The sequence below is a fragment of the Carica papaya genome, chromosome 1 (genome assembly GCF_054855325.1).
Source record: "Carica papaya isolate Zhongbai chromosome 1, ASM5485532v1, whole genome shotgun sequence".
NCBI lineage: Eukaryota > Viridiplantae > Streptophyta > Magnoliopsida > Brassicales > Caricaceae > Carica > Carica papaya.
In genome coordinates, this window is record NC_142309.1 from 1549816 (window position 1) to 1573439 (window position 23624).

Genomic DNA, 23624 nt, shown 5'->3' on the forward strand with positions numbered 1-23624 from the left:
TTATCTTTGGAGATATGGAGCTTTGGAGAAGATGAAGGGATAGTGATATGCTACGACGAGCTGTACTGGATAAAATGTACTCCCTATTATCATGGCCGTTCAACAGTATGAAAATAGGTCTAGAATTTAAATGATACGTTAAAAATAAATCAGAATATTTAGTGGGGAAAATGTAATTTTCATCTCAACACTTGTACGTATAGCCCAAGCTGACTGGGTTGGGCTTTGTTTTCATTTTGAATGGGAAAAGGGATGGGCTGCTAAAAGAAATTTTTAACAATTTAATGAACTACCAAAACTACCCTTATGGGTTCCTTTTTCTAGGGAGAAAAAAGAATTTAATCATCGGAAGATATTTCTTTCATCTAAATACGTCATAACTCGCTGATATTAAGCTAAAAACTTTGTTATCGCAATTCCACTATCACGCTAATAAGTTAAGTTTTTAGGCTTATTAAATTAAATATTATAAATCAATTACTATTACTTTATAATATATTTATAAGAAAGTGAATTTTATATTTTCAGTGAGATTTAAATTCGTGATCTTTAAATAAAATATAAGAATTTTTAACTATTAAACTATCGTATTAGTAGTGTAACACCAAAATTTGGAAATTTAACCCGAGATGATTTTTTTAATTTATAAAAAATATATAAAAATAATTAAAATTTTATTTTAATTCAAGTTTTGTTAAATCAAAAATCCAAAACCCTCTCCGATGACCCCATTCTCGTTTTCCGTTTCGTATGATTTTTTGACCATCGTATTTTCCGTCCTTTTCTGGTGCAGGTTAGTCGAAGGAAAACTTCAGTCTCGAAGGAGGACTGATGGAGTTGCCGCACCCGGAGACCTTCCACCGGTAAGGTTTCAGTTTTTTTGCCTTTTCCGGCCAACTGAGGCCTCATAACTTGGTTTTTTGCATGTTTACATGTAAAACCGATCAAAACTGGCCAAAAACAACCAAAACAGACCAGGCCGAGGCGAACCACTGCCGTGGGTGATGAAGCCGACACCGGAGCAAGGCGACCTCGCTGTGCCGGAACCCTAAAATTGACCGAAAAGGTTTTTCAATGCCTATTTTGGCATTTTGGGTTATTTTTTGATACGTGATGGGTGTTTTAATTTTCGCAGAAAAAATTCAGAAAATCAGAGATCGCTAGGAGACGCCATAGAAAGTACAGTATTTCATACACCGACCCGAGGTAAGAATCTCTCACCATTTTTTCTGTTACGGTAAATTGAAGTCTAATAATTGATAACATTGTATTTTGTGAAAATTAAAAAACTCTAAAAATAATTACAGGTCACTAGTGGAGGCGAAATCGAACAATACATATTTGTCCTAGTTTACTGTTTATTTTCTTTTGTACTGCTTAAAATGCTTACTATTATATTGTGTGCATTAAATTTTTTAGTTTTAATTACTTTCTTGGTTATTTAGTTTATCTAACTGCATACCCCTCATTTGTTGATTTGTTTTACAATAAATGTCTCAATCATGTTTCTTGATGTACGTATCGCCTATTTGTATGTCTTACTTTTGATCTGTAAATATGAGATATTGATATGTAACTGGTAATTGGTTAATGGTGTGAATCTATGTATGAAAAGCTTACTGGGTACTTTGAAAAATGGTGGACGGACCCGGTACATAGGGAACCCTACTGCGGACATTACCTCATATGAACGGGGCTGAGAAGTCCTATACCGGAATGGTTTAGGAGATATGCTTCATCCTCATACCGGATGGGGGATTTATGCGATGGTGTTTAGCGCCCATTATCAGACAGAGTATGGGGACGACTAGTTAATTGACAAATTTGGATATTGGGTTCACGCGTAGGGAGACATCTCTGTGGATGTCCAGATGTACCAGTAAGCAGATAAAAAGAAAAATTGTTGTTCTTGCTCACCTGTATATGAAATTGTAATGTTATTTGAGTTATTGTTTTTATAGGTCGATTTTAGAAACTCGTAACGGTAAGTATGAAATAAACTGTTTTATGTTAAATGAATTTACTGAAATTAACGGTTCTATTAGTTGTTTTATAATTTTTACTAACATTCAATTTTCCGTATCAGTGATTACTGTGATATTCTTACTGGGTTAGTGTAGCTCATCTCCCTATTTAACCATTTCATATCAAGAATATCAAGATCCAAATTCTGAATAGCATGAGGGTTACGAGTAAATGTTACCTTTTGAACCTCATCAAAGTTGCCAGCGGAGGTTAATCCCATAAGATTTTAACCTCATTTATGCTTCTATCATCTTAAATTTTTTTAAAATGGACATTCCCGTAACCCTATTAAGCATCCCAATTTACTGTGTAAGGAATGAAAACCCTAAATTATTATGTGCTTTCATTAATACAATATATATATATATATATTCTTTTCCGTAAAGTTTTGGGGCATTTACAGTCGGTATCAAAGCCGCATTCATTGAAACCATTCCTTACACAAAGATTTAAAAACATTGGAATACAACTCGATACTCAACCCTCTCTTGTGAAATGCAGGTACAAGGATATTAAGAGAGGAAAACCCCCATTAAATCGAGAAGCTCGGGATGGGTCGCTTCGAGAGGATGTCGATAAACTCTTTGGGATGTTGGAGAGATTTATCTCCGTCCAGCAAGCCTAGAAAGAAAGGAGGGAGCTGTCTGACCCTCTACCTCTGTCACAGTTTGAGCCACCTCTGCAACGAGAAGATCTGGTGCCACCTCGATATAGCCCTACTCCTCCAGCATATCATCCAACACTGCCATTATACAATCTGGTGCCCCCACCATACAACCAGGTGCCACCATAGGATCGTCCGACCCCTCCCCAGCATAATCCAGTTCCTTTTCCATGGGACCTAGTTCCACCTATGAGGGACTTAGACTACATTCAAAGGTACAATAGACTAAACCCATCTACTTTTGCAGGGGTATCCTCTTTCGAAGAGGTCGAGTATTTATTAACAGAGACAGAGAAGGTTTTCACAACTCTTGAGTGGTTCCCGAACAGAAAGTTGTACTTGTCACCTACATGCTCATGGGTGAGGCAAGTCGCTGGTGGCAGCTGAAGTAGGCCACCCTGTCTGTTTCAGTCACTTGGAAATAATTCATAGTAGCCTTCAATATAGGGTACGTCCCAGAGCATCTTTGACATTTGAAGGAAATGAAATTTACACACCTGGTTCAGGGCGACATGACAATGTCAGAGTATGGCCGAAGGTTCTTATAATTGGGTAGGTATTCCCCTAAGAGTATGATGGATGAAGGCAGAAAAATAAAGAAGTTTGACTGGGGTCTCCGTCCTGAGATCAAGCAACAACTGTATATGTTCGAGCTCCGCACATACTCAGTCATTCTGGCCAAGGCACAATTAGTAGAGAGGAACCTTCGTATCTTTTCTCCAGCAGTGGGCAATTCCAGACCCCCGGTTCTGCACTACAGACCAGTTCCTACTGCACAAGTTCAGCAGAACAAGAGACCTACCTCTGTGACTCAAGCTCATTCTCAGACCCCGACAGTAGGACACGGTAGGACTTGCCAACACTATAGTAAGGATCATGGAGACCGACCCTGCTATCGCCTTAATAATACATGCCGTATATGTGGAAGTGTTTAACACTACGTGAGAGAGTACCCACAAAATCATAATCAAGCCATACCTCCCATCTAGAGCAGAGCTTACACTCTTACCCAGTAGGATGCTGAAGCCAATCCGGACGTGATACAAAGCAAAACTAAGAAAAAAATGTGTATTTAAGAGATCCCTGTAGTTTGAGAATTTTCATATGTATTTCCTGATGAACTATCTAGACTGCCAGTGGATAGAAAAATCGAATTTATCATAGATCTTTAACCTGATACCCAACCTATCTCAGTTGCCTCTTACCACATGAGTCGGGTAGAGATGGAAGAACTAAGAAAACAGATTGAAGAATTATAGGATAGTGGGTTCATCCAACATAATATATCTCATTGGGGTGTTGGAGTCATGTTTGTAAGGAAAGAGGATGGGTCCCTAAGGTTGTATATTGACTACAGGGGATTAAATAAAGTTACAATCAAGAACAAGTACCCCTTTCCTTAGATTGATGATCTTTTCGATCAATTACAAGGTGCTCAGATTTTCTCCAAGATAGACTTGCGTTCGAGTTACCATCAAGAAAAAGATCAGGGCAGAGGACATTCCCAAGACAACCTTCAGAATCAAGTACGGAAACTATGAGTTACTAGTCATACCATTTGGGCTAACCAATGCATCAGCTATTTTTATGGACTTGATGAATAATATTTTCAGGTAATTTTTGGATCAGTTCGTTATTGTATTCATTGATAATATCATGATCTATCCAAATAGCAGAGAAGAACAGGCTCATCACCTAACTCAGGTTTTATAAGTTCTCAGAAAAAAGAGATTGTATGCAAAATTAAGCAAGTGTGGGTTCTGTTTTGAGCATACTACCTTTATGGGACACATAATATCAAATGATGGAGTGTTTGTGAATCCTGAGAAAGTTAAAGCAGTACTCAGTTGGAAAAAATTAACTTGGATTAAGGAGATCCGTAGCTTTATAGGAATGACAGGATATCACCGCAGGTTTGTGGAAGAGTTTTGTAGCCTACCCACTCCATTGACCCGACTTACAAAGAAAAATGTTAAGTTTGAGTGGAACGAGAATTGCGAAAGGAGCTTTACAGAACTCAAGAAGCAGTTAACTACCGCACCCGTGTTAGCTCTACCGAGTGGGACAGATGAATACACAGTGCATAGTGATGCCTCTTACTTGGGGTTGAGTTATGTTCTAATGCTGTATAAGAAGATTATAGCCTATGGGTCTAAGTAGTTGAAGAGTCATGAAAAGAATTATCTTATCCACTACTTGAAACTTGCCACTATTATCCATACCCTGAAGACCTGGCGCCACTATTTGTATGGAGAGACTTTTGAGATTTATATAGACCATAAGAGCTTGAAGTATATATTCATTCAGAATGGTCTTAATATACGTCAGAGGCATTAGATAGAGCTCCTTAAGAACTAAGATTGTAAGGTTTTGTATCACCCAAGTAGGGCAATGTGGTAGCTAACACACTCAGTAAAAAAAGTGCATGTATGTTAGCTCACTTAATAGTTTCTGAATGCAGGGTAATAGAGGCTGTACAATATATACGACTTTAGGACTCAACGAGGGTTATATGCCTGACCCATCTAATTGTCTAACCCCAAATGATTCAGAGAATAAAAGAAGCCCAATTAACCGATTCCACTCTAGCAGTTCTCAGGAAAGATACATAACAGAGAGTAAATTCAAAATTTTAAGTCTCTACCAATTGGTTGCTCAGGTTCCAAAATAGCGTATGTGTCCCAGATGACAGTGAATTAAAAATGGACATCATGACAGAGGTCCATAACTCAAAGTTCACAATGCATCCTGAAAGTATTAAGATGTACCAAAGTATGCGATCTCATTTTTGGTGGAGTGGGATGAAAAGAGAAATCATTGATTTCGTCTCCAAGTGCCTTGTATGTCAACAGGTTAAGGCAAAGTGTCAACAGTCAGGCGGGCTACTTCAACTACTACCGATCCCGGAGTGAAAATGGAAACATATCACCATTAATTTTGTAACATGATTACCTAATGCACGCTCGGGACATGATGGTATCTGAATAATTATTGGTCGGCTCACCAATTCCTCTCACTTATTGGCTATGAAAATGACCGATCCCTTAGACAAGCTAACAAGAATTTATATCCGAACGATAGTCAGACTACATGAAGTTCCAGTGACAGTGGTATCTGACAGAGACCTCAGGTTCACCTCTCAATTTTAGTCTAGTTTTCAGCAAGCAATGAGAATGAAACTATCCCTCAACACCATATTCCACCTTCAAACAGATGAAAAATCAAAACGGGCAACTCGCACACTGAAGGATATGCTCCGAGATTGTGTTCTAGACTTCGGAGGCCAATAGGATGATCACCTACCCTTAATAGAGTTCACCTACAATAACAGCTACCAAGTAAGTATCGACATGGCCCTGTATGAGACATTGTATGGCCGACCCTGTAGGTCGTCGATTTGGTAGGAAGAGGTTGATGATAGAAAATTATTTGACCCAAATCTTATAGAGGAGACTACAACCAAGATAGTTATAATCAGCAAAAACATCCAGACAGCTCAGAGTAGACAAAAGAGTTATGCATACACCTGAATGAGAGATTTAGAATTTAAGAAAGACGATCGGATGTTTCTTAAGGTCACCAATTTCAAGGGGATCAGCAAGTTTGGTAAGAGGGAAAAATTAAATTATCGTTGCATTGGACCGTTTGAAATCTTAGACATAATGGTACGTTCGCTTACAGACTAACACTACCTCCAGAGCTATTCAGAGTCCATAATGTATTTCATGTGTCTATATTATGCAAGTACAACTCAGACTCCTCGCATATCCTGTCTCATGATTCCCTTTCACTCCAGGAGAATTTATCATATGAGGAAGTACCGGTAGGCATTGTGGACTGAAAGAGTAGAGTACTTCGCAACAGAGAAACTTTCGTCAAGATCGTATGGCAGAATCACGCAAAGGAATAGACCACTTAGGAGCTAGAATCGAACTTCAGAGCTCAATACCCCCAAACTGTTTGATTGGCGAGAGAGCAACAAATTTGAGGGATCAAATTTTGTTTTAAGGAAGGAGAGTTATAACATTTGGGTCCGAAAATTTGGCCAGGGATGATTTTTTAATTTATAAAAAATATATATATAAATAATAAAATATTTATTGTAATTTAAATTTTGTTAAATTTTTAAGAAAAAATAAATTAGAGACGAAATTGAGAATAATTTTAAGGAAAAGGGGGTGAAAGTGTGATTATGTGGGGTGTTTTTGAAAGAAAATTTGAAAACAAGAAGTAAAATTACAAAAAAAGAAAAGTTTGGTCGTGTGGGACGGCCCAGTCAGCAGCCACGACAAACCCAGACACGGCGCGTGGCAGACATGCTGACATCGACTTCATGCGGGAAGCCACGCATGCAATCCGCATGTCTGGGCAATCTGACAGCCCAAATCGCATCATGCGTACACAAACAACCCACATCGCGATTGACGGCCAAGATTCGTCCATGCAATCAGCCTAAACAAAAAATCATCAAACGGTCCTTCTCGCACCATGTCGACTTGAACAAGCGACTTGGACCAGATGGAGAAGAGTATTTAAACTCCTCTTTGCAGTGAATCAAAACCCTAGCCAACAGAGGGGTGATCGAAGAAGAAGAAGAAGAAGAAGAAGGGCGACCAGGAAAAGAACCAGATGCCAGAGAAGGAAGCCGGTCACCATTGTCGTCGTGCTAGAGCCATCGCCGATGCCAAAACATGTATTTTTTTTCCTTCATGCTCAGAATTCAATCCCGAGTTTCCTTATGCCCATATCAGAGCCAAAGGTCAATGGGTGAGCCAAAAACTGCGGGCAAAGCTCGACTGAGCAGTCGCCACCAAAATCCAAAACCCTCTCTGATGAGCCCCTTCCCATTTCTAATTTCGCATGATTTTTTGACCATCGTGTTCTCTGTCCTTTTCTGGTGCAGGTTAGTCAAATGGAAACTTTGGCCGTAAAGGAGGACCGGTAGAGCCACCGCACCCGAAGACCTTCCACCAGTAGGGTTTCACTTTTTTGTCTTTTCCGACTAACCAGGGCCTCCTAACTTAGTTTTTTGCATGTTTATGTGTAAAACCGACCAAAACTGACTGAAACCAACCAGGCCAAGGCAAACCCCCACCGTGGGTGGTGAAGTTGGCACCGGAGCACAGCGACCTCGCCGGGCTGAAACCCTAAAAATTGGCTGAAAAGGTTTTTCCAATGCCTATTTTGGCATTTTGGATTATTTTTTGATATGTGATGGGTGTTTTAATTTTCACAGGAAAAATTCAGGGAATTCAGGGACCTTTATGAGGCGCAGTGAAAAGTACAGTATTTCGAACACCGATCTGGGATAAGAATCTCTTACCTTTTTTCCTATTACGGTAAATTGAAGCATAATAATCGATAATACTATGTTTTGTGAAAATTAAAAAACCTTTAAAATAATTAGAAGTTACTAGTGGAGTCAGAACTGATCAGTGCATATTTGTCCTAGTTTACTGTTTATTTTCTTCTGTACTGCTTAAAATTATTACTATTATATTGTGTGCATTAAATTTCTAATTTTAATTGCTTTCTCGATTATTTAGTTTACCTAACTGCATAACCTTCATTTATTGATTTGTTTTGCAATAAATGTCTCTATCATATTTTTTAATGTACGTATCGCCTATTTGCATGACTTACGGTTAATATGTAAATATGAAATATTAGTATGTAACTGGTAATTGATTAATACTATGAACCTATGTATGAAAGGCTTACTTGGTACCCTAGGAAAGAATAAACGGACCCAGTACATAGGGAACTCTACTGTGGACATTACTTCAGTTGGATGAGGGCTGAGAAGTCCCATACCCGAAGGGTTTGAAAGATATGGTTCACTCTCATACCGGACGGGCTATCGAAGTGATGGTGTTTGGCGCCCATTACCGGATAGGGTATGGAGACGACCGGTTAATTGACAAATTTAGATATTGGGCTCACGCGTAAAGAGACATCCCTATGGATACCCAGAGGTACCAATAAGCAGATAAAAAGGAAAGTTGTTATTTTTGTTCACTTGTATATGAAATCATAATATTATTTGAATTATTATCTTTATAGGTCGATTTTGGAAACTCATAACGGTAAGTATAGAATAAACAGTTTTATGTTAAATGAATTTATAAGACCTCCATTATTTGTTTTATAATTTTTACCAATCTTTTATTTTTCGTATCAGTGTTTATTATGATATTCTTACTAGGATAATATAACTTATCTTACTATTTAATTATTTCAAATTAAAAAAAACCAAGATACAGATCCTGAACAACAAGAGAGTTGCGAGTAAAGGTTAACTCCTGGATCTCATCAAAGTTATCAGCGAAGGTTAACTCTATAAGATTTTAGCTTCATTTCTGTTTCTGTTATTTTAATTTTTTTTAAAAAATGAACATTTCCGTAATCCTATTAGGCATCCCAATTTACTGTATAAAGAACAAAAATCCTAAATTATTATTTGCTTCCGCCACTACAATATATATATTCTTTTCCGTAAAGTTTTGGGACCTTTACAAGTAGTCCTTTATGTACTATTTAGATTCAATATCAAAATACAATTTGATATTTTCTAAAATTACAAAGATACATTTTTTTTTTAAATTGAAAGAGTAGGTAAAAGTTAATCTTGAAAATTAATATTTTTATTTATCCCATAAGTTATTACAAAACCAAATTTTATGAGTGAAGATCAAACTATATTTTACAAATTTTATTTTAGGACTAGAAAATCATAGGAGAAAAATTTTCGTAGAATCATATTAAAAATGAAAAATTCTCAACACCCAAAAATTAACATTGTCTAACCTAAAATTCTCCGACATCAAATTTTGATACCATAATCATATGGTTATATATACATACATACATATATATATATATATATATATTCATCAATCATAACTTTTTTCAAACAAAAGTTGTACATGAATTCACTTCCCTAGTCAATAAGTAGGGATTCTTCAAAGTCTAATCATAAGAAATGTGAAAATAAAGTTGTCACATACCAAGTATCTTTTGCATCTCATCATTAATTTTATGTCACACGTGCCCTATTCAACACACGTGGGATATACTCAATAACCCTTTTACACTTTTTTTTTTTCCTTTGATTTCATACTTTTATTTACTTATCAGTATATAATTTAAATTAATTATAAAAGTAAAACTAATTTAATTGTAAATTAAATGTTTAAATTTTAAAAATTAATTAAAAATATAATAAATTTAAATCAAATATATATCTTATATTCTTGGTGGGTTGTAAAATAATTTAATTCTACAATATAATAACACAGTCGTAACTTTATTGTGAGGAGAAAGAGTCGAAAACCTTTTTCATTCGAGATCCAATTTTGCTCGAAGCACAAAAATTATTCTTTTCATGGGAGATCATAGATTATATATATATATATATATTATTAAAATAATGAAAATGAAATATCTAGTGGCACAAGCAAGATTATAAAATATATATAGAATGATGGGTACAACATTCATCAATCGGGCATCCCTAGGCGTATTTAATTCCTAATACAATGCAAATTAATTATTATAAATTCTATAACTAGCATTTTAATTCACATAAAACTACAAGTATATAGTAAATATTCGTAATATTGTAATTATATATTCACGACTCAATCAAAATGTATAATTCGTTTAAATGTTATACCTCTTATTACATAAAAATTTATAAATTTAGATTAATTTATATAGAATTACGAGTTGGAACTTATTTTTTCTTTACAATGGTATAAATCATTTGAAATAAAATGAATGAAATTATTTTCCGGTATCAGAAGTACCATGATTAATGTTGAATTTATAAGTATATACTGTCTCACATTTGTGTGTGTATATAATATATATATATATATGTGATAAATAAATGAAAAGTAATAAACAAAAAAGAAAAGGGAAACAAGGTTTCCAACTTTACAAAAAGAATACTCCATTTCTTCACATTACACCATACAACTTTAATAGTTAAAAGTGGGAGAGATTTGAAGAGTGGAATCTCACAACTTTTTTTCTCCCTCCTTTTTCGTCTTTCCCATCTCTCCTTTTCATGAATAATTAACATATAATATCATATATATATATATATAAATTACCCAAAAAATAAAATTAAGGAAATTAAAAGTTGATATCGTGAAGCTTTGTGTTTTTGGTCGTCACATTTTCTTTTCATTTACCTGCATGGAAAAAAAAAATAATTAAAAAAATTAAAAAATTAAAATTCGGAAATTGAATTAAGAATAAATTAATAAAAAATTCAAAATATAAAATTAAGAATGAATTAAAAAAATAAATTTGTAAAATTTTACCATTTCTCTGGAAAACTTTTCCCAGGAAAGCGAGGAAAATAATGAGCAGAGCAACTCCGGCTAATAATCCAATGATGATTGCAAAGGTTTTCTCACCATCGTTGGTTGATTTATCTAAAATTGAAAAAGGTTAAAAAAAAAAAAAAATTATTTACTGTTAATCAAAATTAAAATGGTAAAAGAAAAAAAAAACAGTAAAATCTGAATTTACCGTGATGGGCCAGGGGGGAATAGAAATGGGACCCACCCGTAGAGTACCTAGCGTAACACTTGCCTAAAAACAAATCACCGTAAACCGCCATCCCACAATCGTTTCTCAGCCGTCCGATCGCATCCGCCACGCAATCCTGACACTCCCCCACGCTCAAGTCCCCCACGCACTGGGCAACTCCCTGGACGTCGCCGGAACCGCCGACCCGGTAGGGCCCACCGGTGTTAACGATTCCCGTCATAACGGCGTCTCTTTTACCCATTGTCTCCGTATCGTAGCCGACGGACGGTCCACATTTCTTGAAAACCACCGTCTTGTCTTCGACGCCGAGAAAGGTGGCGTTGTCGTATTTGACGTAGCAGCCTTGGAGCTGGACGGCGGCGCCGCAGGTGCGGGAGCAGAGGGAGCTGAGCTGTGTGACGGAGCGGGCGACGCAGGTGGCGCAGTCGGGCATGGAGAGGTCGCCGCGGCACTGGTAGAGGCCGTAGACGACGTCTTGGGGGTTCGAACCCATGATGGTGAAGTTGTTGTAGGAGGAGTAGGTGGCTGAGTTGACAAGGGAGGTGAGTAGCGAGTTGACGTTTGACTCGTAAGGTGAGTCAGGGGTGTATTTTTGCTGGGTGCAGCCGCCGTAGATGAAGGAGTCTGTTGAGGAGGAAAATGAAGGGAGTGGGAGAATGGTGAATGTGAAGATTATCAGAAGAGAAGCTCTCGCCTTCGCCATGTTTGAACAGACAAAAGCTTAATGCCAGGGAGAAAGTAGAAGAGAGAGTTCGAAGTAAACTTGATGGATGGGGGGATATGTAAAGATTTATAAGGTGAATGTTAAAAATCTCAACTTTTCTTCATATATATATATGTATATATACACCTAAGTATACATACATATAACCACATAAATAAAAGCCATGCAGTACAAAAATAATAATGCTTCATGACTCTCCACTAGTTAGTTATAAGATACGAAAGTGAAAATGGAGTTTTATAAAATAATAATTAATTATCAAAAGTTAATAATGATTAACAGCATACAATAAACCCTAAGTTGATTATTTCTATTTCTAATAAAAAATTAAATGTATGTATGCTATTTGGATAAGCTGTTTGACAATTATAGTCTTTCTTAGTAGATGAAAATATACATAAAAATCATATTATATATATATATATATTAAATTCTTTAAGTTTGTCAGTACAAAAACAAAAGATTAAGTGAATTTTTTAATTTTTTAAAGTCATACACAAAAGTTACATATAATATTTAAATTTATTATTATTGTTATTATTATTAAAGCAAATATAAAGAAATAGTTTATTAAATTTGGTGGGTTATTACTTTTATTATTATTTTTGAATTAGTTCATTGGAAAAGCTTCAATTCATTATCTTGGTTTTGGAATTCTTAAATTATTGTATTGAGAATTGGAGGGCTTGTTTGGATACATGAAATATAAAGTTTGTATAAAGCATGAAACTTTTTGGGATGAAGACATATAAACCCAACTGTATAATCGCACTATCTACTCTTAATTTCTTCTATTCATTAGGAAACCTTAGTTCTGAAGTCTGTTGCCAAACCCAAGTTAAAATTGTTAGTAGATAAAAGTTTTGTTTGGAACATGTTTAAAATACATCCCAATTCCATAAATTTTAATAAAATTACAAATTAATTGCGTTAATTTTACTTAAAAATTATATATATACATACATATATATATGAGATCAAAATTTAGTCATTTCTTAAAAAAAAAAAAATTATAGAAATCTAATAACTAATTAAAGCATTGTATTAATATATAAAATAAAATAGTAATTGCATTGTTAATAGTTGTCGAAAGGATGGCACATGCCCGAGTTACGTGTATCAAGTTAAAAGATAGATATATTGTTATTTTAGATAAGTTATAAATATCTCGTTTTAACTTTGAAACTCTCTAAAATTTATTCTTTTATTCTAATAATTTTAGATTTTTTTTTTGACTTAATTGCTATGCGTTTATGAATTTTTACAGGTCTTGATCGTAAGAAGAATTTAATAAATTCTCATTGTTTAAACAACGTAACAAATAACTTTTTACGAAAGTAATTATAGAAATATAATAATAGAAGAATATAAAATTTTAATTTCGGTAGTAAAATTTCATAATTGACTAAAAAAATTTTGTGCCCTTTAATTAGGTCAGAAAAAAATTTGGGAAGACAACGAAATCAAAATTGGAGGTACATCAACATGTGAGTTTGTGGACAATGGAGTTGTGGGCCTTCTCTTGCATGGTCACGGGATGTCGAATGCCACTAAAAATTTATATACTAATCTTTACGTATAATTTATTTTAGTGAAAAATTATATATATATATATATAAATATCGATAGATAATACATATAACTTTTTAATAAAAATGTAATAGATATATAATCCAAGAATCAAATTCTTATCTTCATATGAAAAGGTAAATATATCAAACGTTATAATACACATATACATTACTACTTTGTAGGTAAAATTATGAATATACTATCATAATATTTGAAAAATAAACAGTTAATTACTCTTATTATACATACACAAATGCTTATATATACATATATATATTAATCAGTCGATCATATAATGTGGTCCTATATATATGATAGCAACTTTGTATCGATTTGGCCTCTTCCATAGATTATATAGTCAACTTTTTTCATACTTTTCTTCTATTGAGATTTTACATAGAATTATAATTTTATATATATATATATGTATATATAGCACATACTTTTATTTTTTTTTTAAACTTTAAATTTAATTTTTTTGGGTTGTAAACAATTATATCCCTTGCAAGACATATGCGTGTGTATATACATATATAATTGTGAGGCAGAGAATTTAATGCTGCAAGTTCTTGTTCTCGCTCCCAAACAAGACGAGTACGTCTCTCTCTATCTCTTTCTGTGTGTATGTGCGTGTATATATATATATACATATATATATATGTTTTTTATTTTTTTCTTTTTTAAAATAATTTTGGTGGATAAAACGAGGTCGGATTTGGAAGAAGGAGACGAAGGTTGGAGAGAAAGCCACACTAAAAATATGTCAGTTCAAGATTTAATGACAGTTTGTCTTCTGGTTAGGCATCGACTTTACATTTGTGTTGTAACACTCCACCAAGCCATATACATGTCTTTATACATATACCTCTACACACACGCATATATACATATATGTATTGTATATATTGTCATTGTCAATCTCCCCTCCAAAGCTACCTTCTTCTCCTGACCTCCAAGCTTATTACACGAAATCCTATTTTTTTGGAACGAGTTAAAAGGAATAGGCATTATTGGTGGAGAAGAAGCAATAAATTAGGGTTTATCCGGACTAATGCTACGCACGTCTGAGATAGAATGGGATCTTCGTAAAAATAATCATTATGAGTGTTACGACGAATTTGATTGGAAAGTCCAGTGACAAAAAGAAGGAGATTCATTAACTCGTTATTTAGTGCGAATAAGTGAAATGACGGAATCCCTAGTAAGGTCAGTTTGTGTAGTTACACATTACATTTTGTAGTATAAATAAGGACAAGAGCCCGTCATGATAAGGAGGGAGCCGATCCATTTTGGGTTTTTAAGGGCTCCCTCTAAAGTTCTATTATATTAGCCCAACATTAATGTTTTATTTATTATATTATTAAAAAATTTTAATTATATAATTAATATAATTTTTTATATTCAATTAAATCTTAGTTTTAATGAAATTTTAGTTTAACTTGCCATACATGCCTTTTCCTCGTACCATTTTAATTACCATATAAATTTTAATTACAATACATGCATGTAAGAGGTGATATATATCATACATGTGTGTCTACGTGTGTGTGTGTGTGTGTAAATATATATATAGGGTTTGAATTATTTGTATTTTCTCAAAATTTCTACAAACTCATATTTCTCAATAAGTAAATTTTCATATTTCTCTCTTCACATTTCTAGTGTTTTTTTTTTCCCTCCAAACAACTACAAGTTTTCTATTCTTGATCTTGGATCTTGTTCGTTTGGACTCTCAAATTCTTCTTTACATATCTCACGATTGTGTATATACAATTTATTATCACCTTAGCTTTTTCACATTAGCTTAAAGAAGAATACCCTATTTCTTTATGAGTAAAATGATTATGTCGTTGTTGAGTTGCAAGTCGTCGAACTAATATATCTAAAGCTTCTTTCATCCACCAATGTTGGCAACTTCTCCGAGCTTCTGTCACATTCACCTGTAACATTATTTTATGTAATAATCGAAGTCAATAAACATAATTTTTAAGGGTTTATGCAAAAATTTAAATGAATAAATTAAAATTAAAAGACTTACTAATAATTATATAAGAATTAAACCAAATACAAAGTAAGAATACATATACATATATATATGTATATAGGTATGTAGTAAGCATACCCATTGTCTTTTACGAACGTTTTTCTCAGGCCAGATATCTAATTCTTCTTGAACAAATAGAGGGAACATGTATCCTTCATAGAATGTATCATAAGTTTTGCTCTTAAAAATCCATTTACCCAACTTAGCCTGCCAAAAATTGAAAAAATAACAAAAGAAACAAAAACTCTATTTAATTTTTATTTTATTAATTAAATTACATAATTATAATTGTAATACAATCTCTTAATATGAATATATAATAATATATAACACGATTAAAACCCACAATTTATATGTAGAGAAATATATCGATCGTCAATTCCCGACACACACGATATAATTTAAACCTACAATTTATACGGAGAGAAATACCGAAAGGGATTGAAGAGAGTAATAAGCTACCTCAACAATGCCGCGTACACCAGCTTCCTCAAGACTCTCCCGAGAAGCTGCTTCTTTTTTGGATTCATCTAATTCCCATCCTCCCTGTAAATTGATATCGTATATATCACAAATATATATACATATATGTGTGTGTGTAGGAAAAATGAAAAGGGTGTTTTTCTTTAATAGATATATATATGTATATATTCATACACTACATACCTTAGGAAACAACATTCCTTTGCCTTTCTGTGAACTGATGAGAAGAACTTGTAAATTTTCTTCACCCTCTAAGGAGTTTTCGTCCGTCATCATTTTATATCTATATGGTATACATCTGAAAAAATGATCAACACAAAATACCCAAAAATCAGAATAAAAACACACACACATATATAAATATATATACATATACCCAATTGAAATTAAACTAATTATACACTATAGAATTGATAAAATCAAGCAAAATAATCCTCCATATTTAAAAATTTAATCCCAAATCTTGCTACTAAGTAATCATAATTATTATTAAGTAAATTATGATTTATATTTTTCTAATGCAATATAATATATAAAGAATTTGTATATTCCAAACCCTCTAATAAAAAGAAAAATTGAGATAATTATTAAGTTAATTATAATTAATTAATTATGACTTATATTTATATATATGTATATATTACATTAAGATTGTATTAAATCAAATGTAAATAATATAAATAAAGAGAAAAATTAAGTATTTAATTTTAATAATTACAATTATTAAAATTTCTAAAGTTGTTGGCAGTCAACTTGTCTGATGAGAGTAGTGGGGCCCACGTTCATAATAAGACAGGCCGGTTTCTGAAGATGAATGGTGGGCCGTGGGCCCACTTTGATTTTGACATCCAATAATTTCACGCCACGCAATTATTTATTTTTAATTAAAAAATATTAAAATATGTTATGGGTAGGCATGCCATGGATATGATTCAACAACATAATAAAGTCATGGCAATTAATGCATGTCCTACTCAATTAAAGTACAACTTTTTATTTTTAAATATTAATTTTTTATTACGTAATATTTAATTATAATTTAAATTTGGGTACATAATATTATTTTATTTACATATTTAATTTTATAGTACGAAATTATGTTTATATTAGTTTATTAGAAAAAAACTTTTTTAAAAAATACTTAATGTAAATTGAAAATAAAATTAACTTAAAATCAAAATGTTACTTTAAAGATTTAAAATTTTATTGTACTTATATTCATATATATATGTATATATATTTGTATTCTATATAATCAAAATTTGCATCAAACCCAGTATTTGTGTTTACCTACAGAATGATTTGAAAAAAATTTCAATTATATTTATTTACAAATTTTATTTGTAAATACATTATGTTTATTATACATAAAAAAATTTTATGTTTTTTAATTAAACTTTGTTAATGTAACATTTAACCTTTGCAATATTTAAAGCTATTTTCTAGATCTAAAAATAATTTTTGCTTTAGAAAATATAATAATTAAACTCTCAAAAAGCAAATAATTATAGTAATCCAAATTAATTACTGAAAATATAATAAAAAAGAAAATCAAAAACCAAAATATTTAGTTGAGTTTAATTCATGTCAAAATGACATCTCCGAAGAGCTGAGAAGAAGTTCAGAGGAAAAATTTTCTTTTGAGAGGTGATACATGCACATATATACATACATTATAGATATACATATATATACATATAGAGAGAGAGAGAGAGAGAGAGAGAGAGAGAGGGAGGGAGACCAACCCAACAACTTGACGGCGGCCGGCTTTGTTGTAACGCTGAAGTTGTCTTCCAGTTCGAGAAACCAGAGCCGCCATGTCTTCTTGAGATACTACAGTAACCATTTCTACGGCTTCTTTCTTCTCCTTCTCCTTCTTCTTCTTCTTATTCTTCTCCTTCTTCTTCTTCTTCTTCTTGTCCTTCTCCTTCTTCTCCTTCTTCTTCTTTTATAGAACGAACTAAATGTATATAAGAGAAAATCACAGAGAGATTCAAGAAAAACCCAAAAGGAATTACGCTCCAGAATCAGATAAGACAGAAGTCTCAAACAGAGAACGCAGATGAGATGAGCACGAAAGAAAAAGAAAAAATTAGGCAGAAATTTGTTTCAAACAACCGAAAAGCCCTTATATATATATATATGTAAGTAGCACCCACAGACCAGACAAAATACAAACAGTGTAAGTATAGGTAAAAATGGCTGTTCCATGCACCCAAGTAATACGTGTCGCTTACGCGTCTCGTGAAGTCTCCTTATTTTAACATTGTTGAAAATTAATTAATTAATTAAAAAAAAAAAGAGTTTGTCAAAATCTAACTGCAGAAAAATGTAATTACACGACTTCAATTAATTAATTAATTGCTTTTTACTTTTTCTTAATGAAGAATTAATTGATTTTACTTTTGATTAGCTGCACACGCTTTGCATTTATGGGACTATATATATATATATATATTTATTTATTTCTATCTTCAAAGCCTCCTGAAAAGTTATGCTCTATTTGTTTGTGTGTATGCATGTATATACATATATAGATATGTACATATACTAACTTTACATGCATCAAACTGGGAAACTAGTTGATACCCAGATGACCAGATTAAGCAGTTTTGCTCTTTACTGCTCTGGAGACAGGTCAATGAACTTAACTTTGACAGAAGGTAGAGAAGAATATAAATTAGGTGTATGTGAGTGTGTATCTATTTGACAATTAAAAGTTGGCAACGGGTTAACGCGCATTTAGACTTTGTGTATATGCCTATATGTGTATACACACACACACACACACGCGTGTACATATATATATATATATTGTGCACTGTGGAAGTCTCCCAAGTGGATGTAAGGATGACTTTAAGCATTAAAGAACATTTATACTTTTGAATTTTTCAATTAGAATCCAAGAAATAAACTCTGATTGTGTTTGAATTTATTTATAGAATTTATAATTTTAAATAACTTTATATGTAATTTAACTAAGAAAATTTGCGATTACAAAATCATAAAACATGACGAATTTAAATAATTCTTCTAAATTTTATTAATTTTTTCTAGAATTTAGAGTGTATTATTTTAATATCACTTAAAATTATAAAAAATAAAAACAAAATTTCATTATCTATGAAATAAGGCAGTTATTTTATAAAATAGTAAAAATTTGTGTCCTGTATAATTATTTTCATGTATAATCGAGATGACATATTTGCTATATATATATGTATCACATATACAACATTTAAGATATATACATATTATATATGGGCATGCATTACCATGTAAATTATAGGTATACCCTTTTAGCAACTATTTATAAATTAGACATATTTGCTATATATATATATGATAATGTTCATGGAAAATGAAGTGGAGCACCAGTACGTGTATATATATATATATATATATAATACATGTATTAAATATATATTAACGTATTAAATTATATCAATTTTTAATATGATCACATGAAAATTATGAATAAATTAAAATAGACTGAATAATTTAATAATGTTTAATATGATCACAGGGATCTTCATTGGTGCAGTAATGATTCATGCCTTTTCTTCTGCCAAGTTTTGAAATTTAATTTAACTAATATAATTTGATTGGTTGATTTTTTTCTTTGATGGTTCATATACATATACATATATATAAATATAAATATATGTATGTATTGATTCCAATTAATATAATCATGAATACATACAAAATGTGAAAGATAAATAAACTAAGAAACAATCGTAATCAACCACATGCATGCATCAAACCATATGTATATTATATAGCACGTGGTTTTAATTTTACATTTCTCAAAACTTCTTATTTAATTAAAAAAAAAAATACAATTTTGGAAGTAAGAGGTCAACCATAATCGAATCCGACGAAGATAAAGACTTTTTCCAACCCCCTTTGATATTTATTTTTTACTTTCATTTATATATATATATATATATTATATAAAACATAAAATTCAAGTTCATAATTTTAAAATTAATAAAAATTATTATTTAAAGGGTAACTTTTTTTTTTAATAAAAAATAATGATGAAACAATTTCAATATTAGTGTTTATAATTAATATTATAAATTCAAAAGCATATATAGTTGTATGTAAGTATTAATTTATGTCTTCTAAGTAGATCCAATTTTTGTGGAGTTATAACATTTGTTAATGAAGATTATAAGGTATAGTTTCAGTATATATTACTAGTTTTTGCATTAATTCGTGAAATTTTGTCTCTATAAATTTGATCATTAAACATGTATATTATAATAAATTATGTACACATAATTTATAAGTTATAAATAAATAAATAGTTTATATATATATACGACGTCGTTTCTGACGTGTAAAGCACGAGCTCTTGTCTTTGTTAGATTTATAAAATATTAATATTAATATGAGTCTTGTATTGAAATGTTCAAAGTCAAGATCCCGCCCGTCTTCTACCCACCCACCTTAAGCTCTCTCCCCATGAATATTTCTAAATTATTTCAGCAATTATTACTAATAAAATTTGTAACCTACTAAAAATTGTTCATTTTGTTCTAGATTATTCCGGATTAAACCGAAATCAAATCGGACTAAGTTGGTTCGAAGTGAGTTTTTTAAATTTGTCCAATCGAGACAGAAATAATTCAGATTTAACGTAAAAAAAAACGTATTCCGATCTAATTTGATTTTATTTACTATTAAAAAGATAAAAAGTATATTAAAAAAACTAACGACTAAAAACCCTAACACTTGATCGACACACTCTATCTAGTGAGTCTCCGAATTGACTCTTCTTTTTTCTATCGACAACGCACTAAAAATTAGTAATTTCTTCGTGTCCTTCTTTTCCGAGTAATACACATTATTTAATAGAACCGAATTAAGTTTTTATAAAATTTATTCTAAACCTATTTTTATTATCATCTTTATTTATTAAAAACAAAAACTAATTAATTTAATTACAAAATCAAGTTTTTAAATTTTAAAACTCACTCTTTCATATAACAGGAACGAAATTATATTTTAAATATGATATTTTTTGAAATAATATTTCATGTCACATTAATTTCATATTTAAATTAAATTATCTGTTCTTGTTATTCATTTTTTGATTTTTTTTTTTTAAATTATGAAGTCTTGGGAATATTTATTTATTTATTTAAATTTGAAAAATATTTAAAAAGAAGTGCCTCGTGCTTCACGAGTGGCCGGTGATATGTCGGCCATTCTTTTTATTATTTTATAGTAATTAGTTTAAAAAAATAAATGGGCATTTAATATGTTCACTAAACAAGAGTTCCAATTGATTAATTAATTAACTAATTAATTAATTAATTAATTAATTAAGATTAACAATGATGTGAAAGTGAACTACCAATGCATGCATGCCTCTCAATTTACGTCATGCTATGTGGCAACTGGTGCGATTTTAATTAAAAAAAAAAAGAAGAATTGAGAGAAAACCTTCAACACGGTCGATTAGGGTCTCGTCTTCTCGTATCATTTTCGTCTTCTTCCTTTTACGTTGATCCATTCTTGTTATTTATTTACTTGTTTTTGCGCTTTTATTTTATTTATAATATATATTCGAATTTTAAAATGAGAAAAATTAAAAGAAAATCCTTAAGGCGTTCGAGTAGAGTCTCGTCTTTTCATATCACCTTCATCTTCTTCTTTTTATGTTGGTCGATTCTTATTATTTTTTCACTTGTTTTATAATTAATTATCGTCATCTTTGTTCAATAAATTTTTTTAATATTATTTAGAATTGTTTAATAAATTCATGTATGTTCGAGATTTTAACAATTTAAAATGATATAAAATGTTTGATTTAACAATTTCAACAAGTAGATATGATCAATTTTAACACATCAATGTTGATTTTATGTGTTTGCCGGAGTTATATATACTATATATTTTATACTTATAAAATTTAAATTTTTTTCCTCATATATGCATTATAAAAACTTTTATTATTTCTCGTAAAAATTTAGTGAAGAAATTTTGTAAAGACCTAAAACTCAAAATAAATGAATTTATATTTTTAAATACGGAAACAAGTAATAATATTAGGGTTTACATTCCTTATACAATAAAACAAAATCCTCAATAGAGTTATATGAATATCCCTACTATAGCGGATCGTAAAGACAAACAAATAAATGATTTAAAACAATTAGATAGATATTTTAGGGGTTAACCTCCTCTAACTCTTGAAGGGATCCGAGAGATAAACTAGTCACAACTTTCTTACTGAATGAGATATGGATCTTAGTTATATTGATTTGAAATGTTTAATAGAAGAGTGAGTTACACTAATCCAGTAAGAATCTCATACTAATTACTAATACAGAAAATCAAATATTGATAAAAATCACAAGAATAATTAATAGAGCCCTTAATTTAAGTAAATTCATATATCATGAAGAAAACCTTTTATTCCACTTACCGTTACTAGTTTTTCAAAAATCAACCTATAAACACCAATATCCATACAACTTTTCAATTTCACGCACAAGTGAACAAGAAACGATAATTTTTCTTTTTTACTTACTTACTGGTACCCCTAGTGGTTTATAGGGATATCCCCTTACGTGTGAACCTAATATCCAAATTTATCAATTAACCGGCCGTCTTCATACCCTATCTGGCAATGGGCGCCAAACATTTCATCGCCTTGATACCCTGTCCAGTATAATGGTGAATCATATCTCCCAAACCCTGCCAGTATAGGATTTTCTAACTCCGTTCGACTAAGGTAACGTTCACAGTAGGATCCCCTATGTACCGGACCCATCCGCCATTTCTCAGGATACTCGATAAACCTTTCAGATAAAGATCATCATCAACAAAACAACCACCAAACGCATACTAATACCTCATTTTATATTCACAGATTAATTAAATAGCATTTATGCAAACAATGTAATTTCATACCTTAATAACTAAGAAATGTACTAAATGCCTTTATTTCCAATCAGTCAATTGGATCAAGAAAATAACTATTAAGCAGTCAATAAATGAGAAAATTATTAAAAGCAATAATTAAGGCACATGGCGAAATAATAATCAATTAAGGCAACATAGAAAAATGAATAGGCAACACAGACAAACTAGGACAAATATAAACTGATCGGTTCCAGCTCCACTAGTGACATGTAATTATTTTTAGGATTTTTCTAATTTTTCACAAAACACAACATTATTGATTATTAAGCCTCAACTTACCGTAACAAGGAATAAGGTGAGGGATTCTTACTTGGATTGGTGTTTCGAAATATCGTACTATCTACTACGTCTCCAAACGGGTCCCGAGTTTCATGTGAAAATAAAAATACTCTCATGTACTTAAAAATACCCCAAAAAAGCTAAAATCGGTGTTGAAAATATTTTCGACCAATTTTAGGGTTCCAGCATGGCGGCGACGTCGTGCTCCGGTGTCGGCTTTGCCGTCCATGGAGGTGGTTCACCTTGACCTGGTAGATTTTGGTCAGTTTTAGCTGATTTTACACGTATCCCTACGGAAAAACACGTTAGGAAGCCTTGGTTGACAAAAA

At 31.8% G+C, this 23624-nt stretch overlaps 2 protein-coding genes across 2 annotated transcripts; both read right to left on the minus strand.

The window, feature by feature from the left end:
- Window positions 1-10626: 10626 nt before the first annotated feature.
- PDLP7 (plasmodesmata-located protein 7) lies at window positions 10627-12065 on the minus strand. Its single transcript, XM_022035692.2, has 3 exons — window positions 11231-12065; window positions 11020-11133; window positions 10627-10887 (listed from the first exon to the last, which is right to left on the minus strand). Exons 1-3 carry the CDS (start codon window positions 11952-11954, stop codon window positions 10880-10882), a joined length of 846 nt encoding a protein of 281 aa, XP_021891384.1. The 5' UTR covers window positions 11955-12065; the 3' UTR covers window positions 10627-10879.
- A 3052-nt stretch (window positions 12066-15117) lies between these two features.
- On the minus strand, window positions 15118-18201 carry LOC110809771 (nudix hydrolase 18, mitochondrial-like). The gene is made up of 5 exons (XM_022035694.2): window positions 17820-18201; window positions 16258-16372; window positions 16054-16137; window positions 15670-15798; window positions 15118-15487 (listed from the first exon to the last, which is right to left on the minus strand). The coding sequence occupies exons 1-5, from the start codon at window positions 17918-17920 to the stop codon at window positions 15347-15349; spliced, it is 570 nt and encodes a 189-aa protein (XP_021891386.1). The 5' UTR covers window positions 17921-18201; the 3' UTR covers window positions 15118-15346.
- Window positions 18202-23624: the final 5423 nt, after the last annotated feature.

Excerpts from the sequence above, each read along its gene's own strand:
- PDLP7 (XM_022035692.2), bottom strand. The coding sequence starts at position 11,954 with ATGGCGAAGGCGAGAGCTTCTCTTCTGATAATCTTCACATTCACCATT. Across the intron at positions 11,134-11,230 it reads TTCCCCCCTGGCCCATCACG|ATAAATCAACCAACGATGGT; the intron begins GTAAATTCAGAT and ends TTTCAATTTTAG.
- LOC110809771 (XM_022035694.2), bottom strand. The coding sequence starts at position 17,920 with ATGGTTACTGTAGTATCTCAAGAAGACATGGCGGCTCTGGTTTCTCGA. Across the intron at positions 16,138-16,257 it reads AAGGAATGTTGTTTCCTAAG|GGAGGATGGGAATTAGATGA; the intron begins GTATGTAGTGTA and ends ATCAATTTACAG. Across the intron at positions 15,799-16,053 it reads GTGTACGCGGCATTGTTGAG|GCTAAGTTGGGTAAATGGAT; the intron begins GTAGCTTATTAC and ends AATTTTTGGCAG.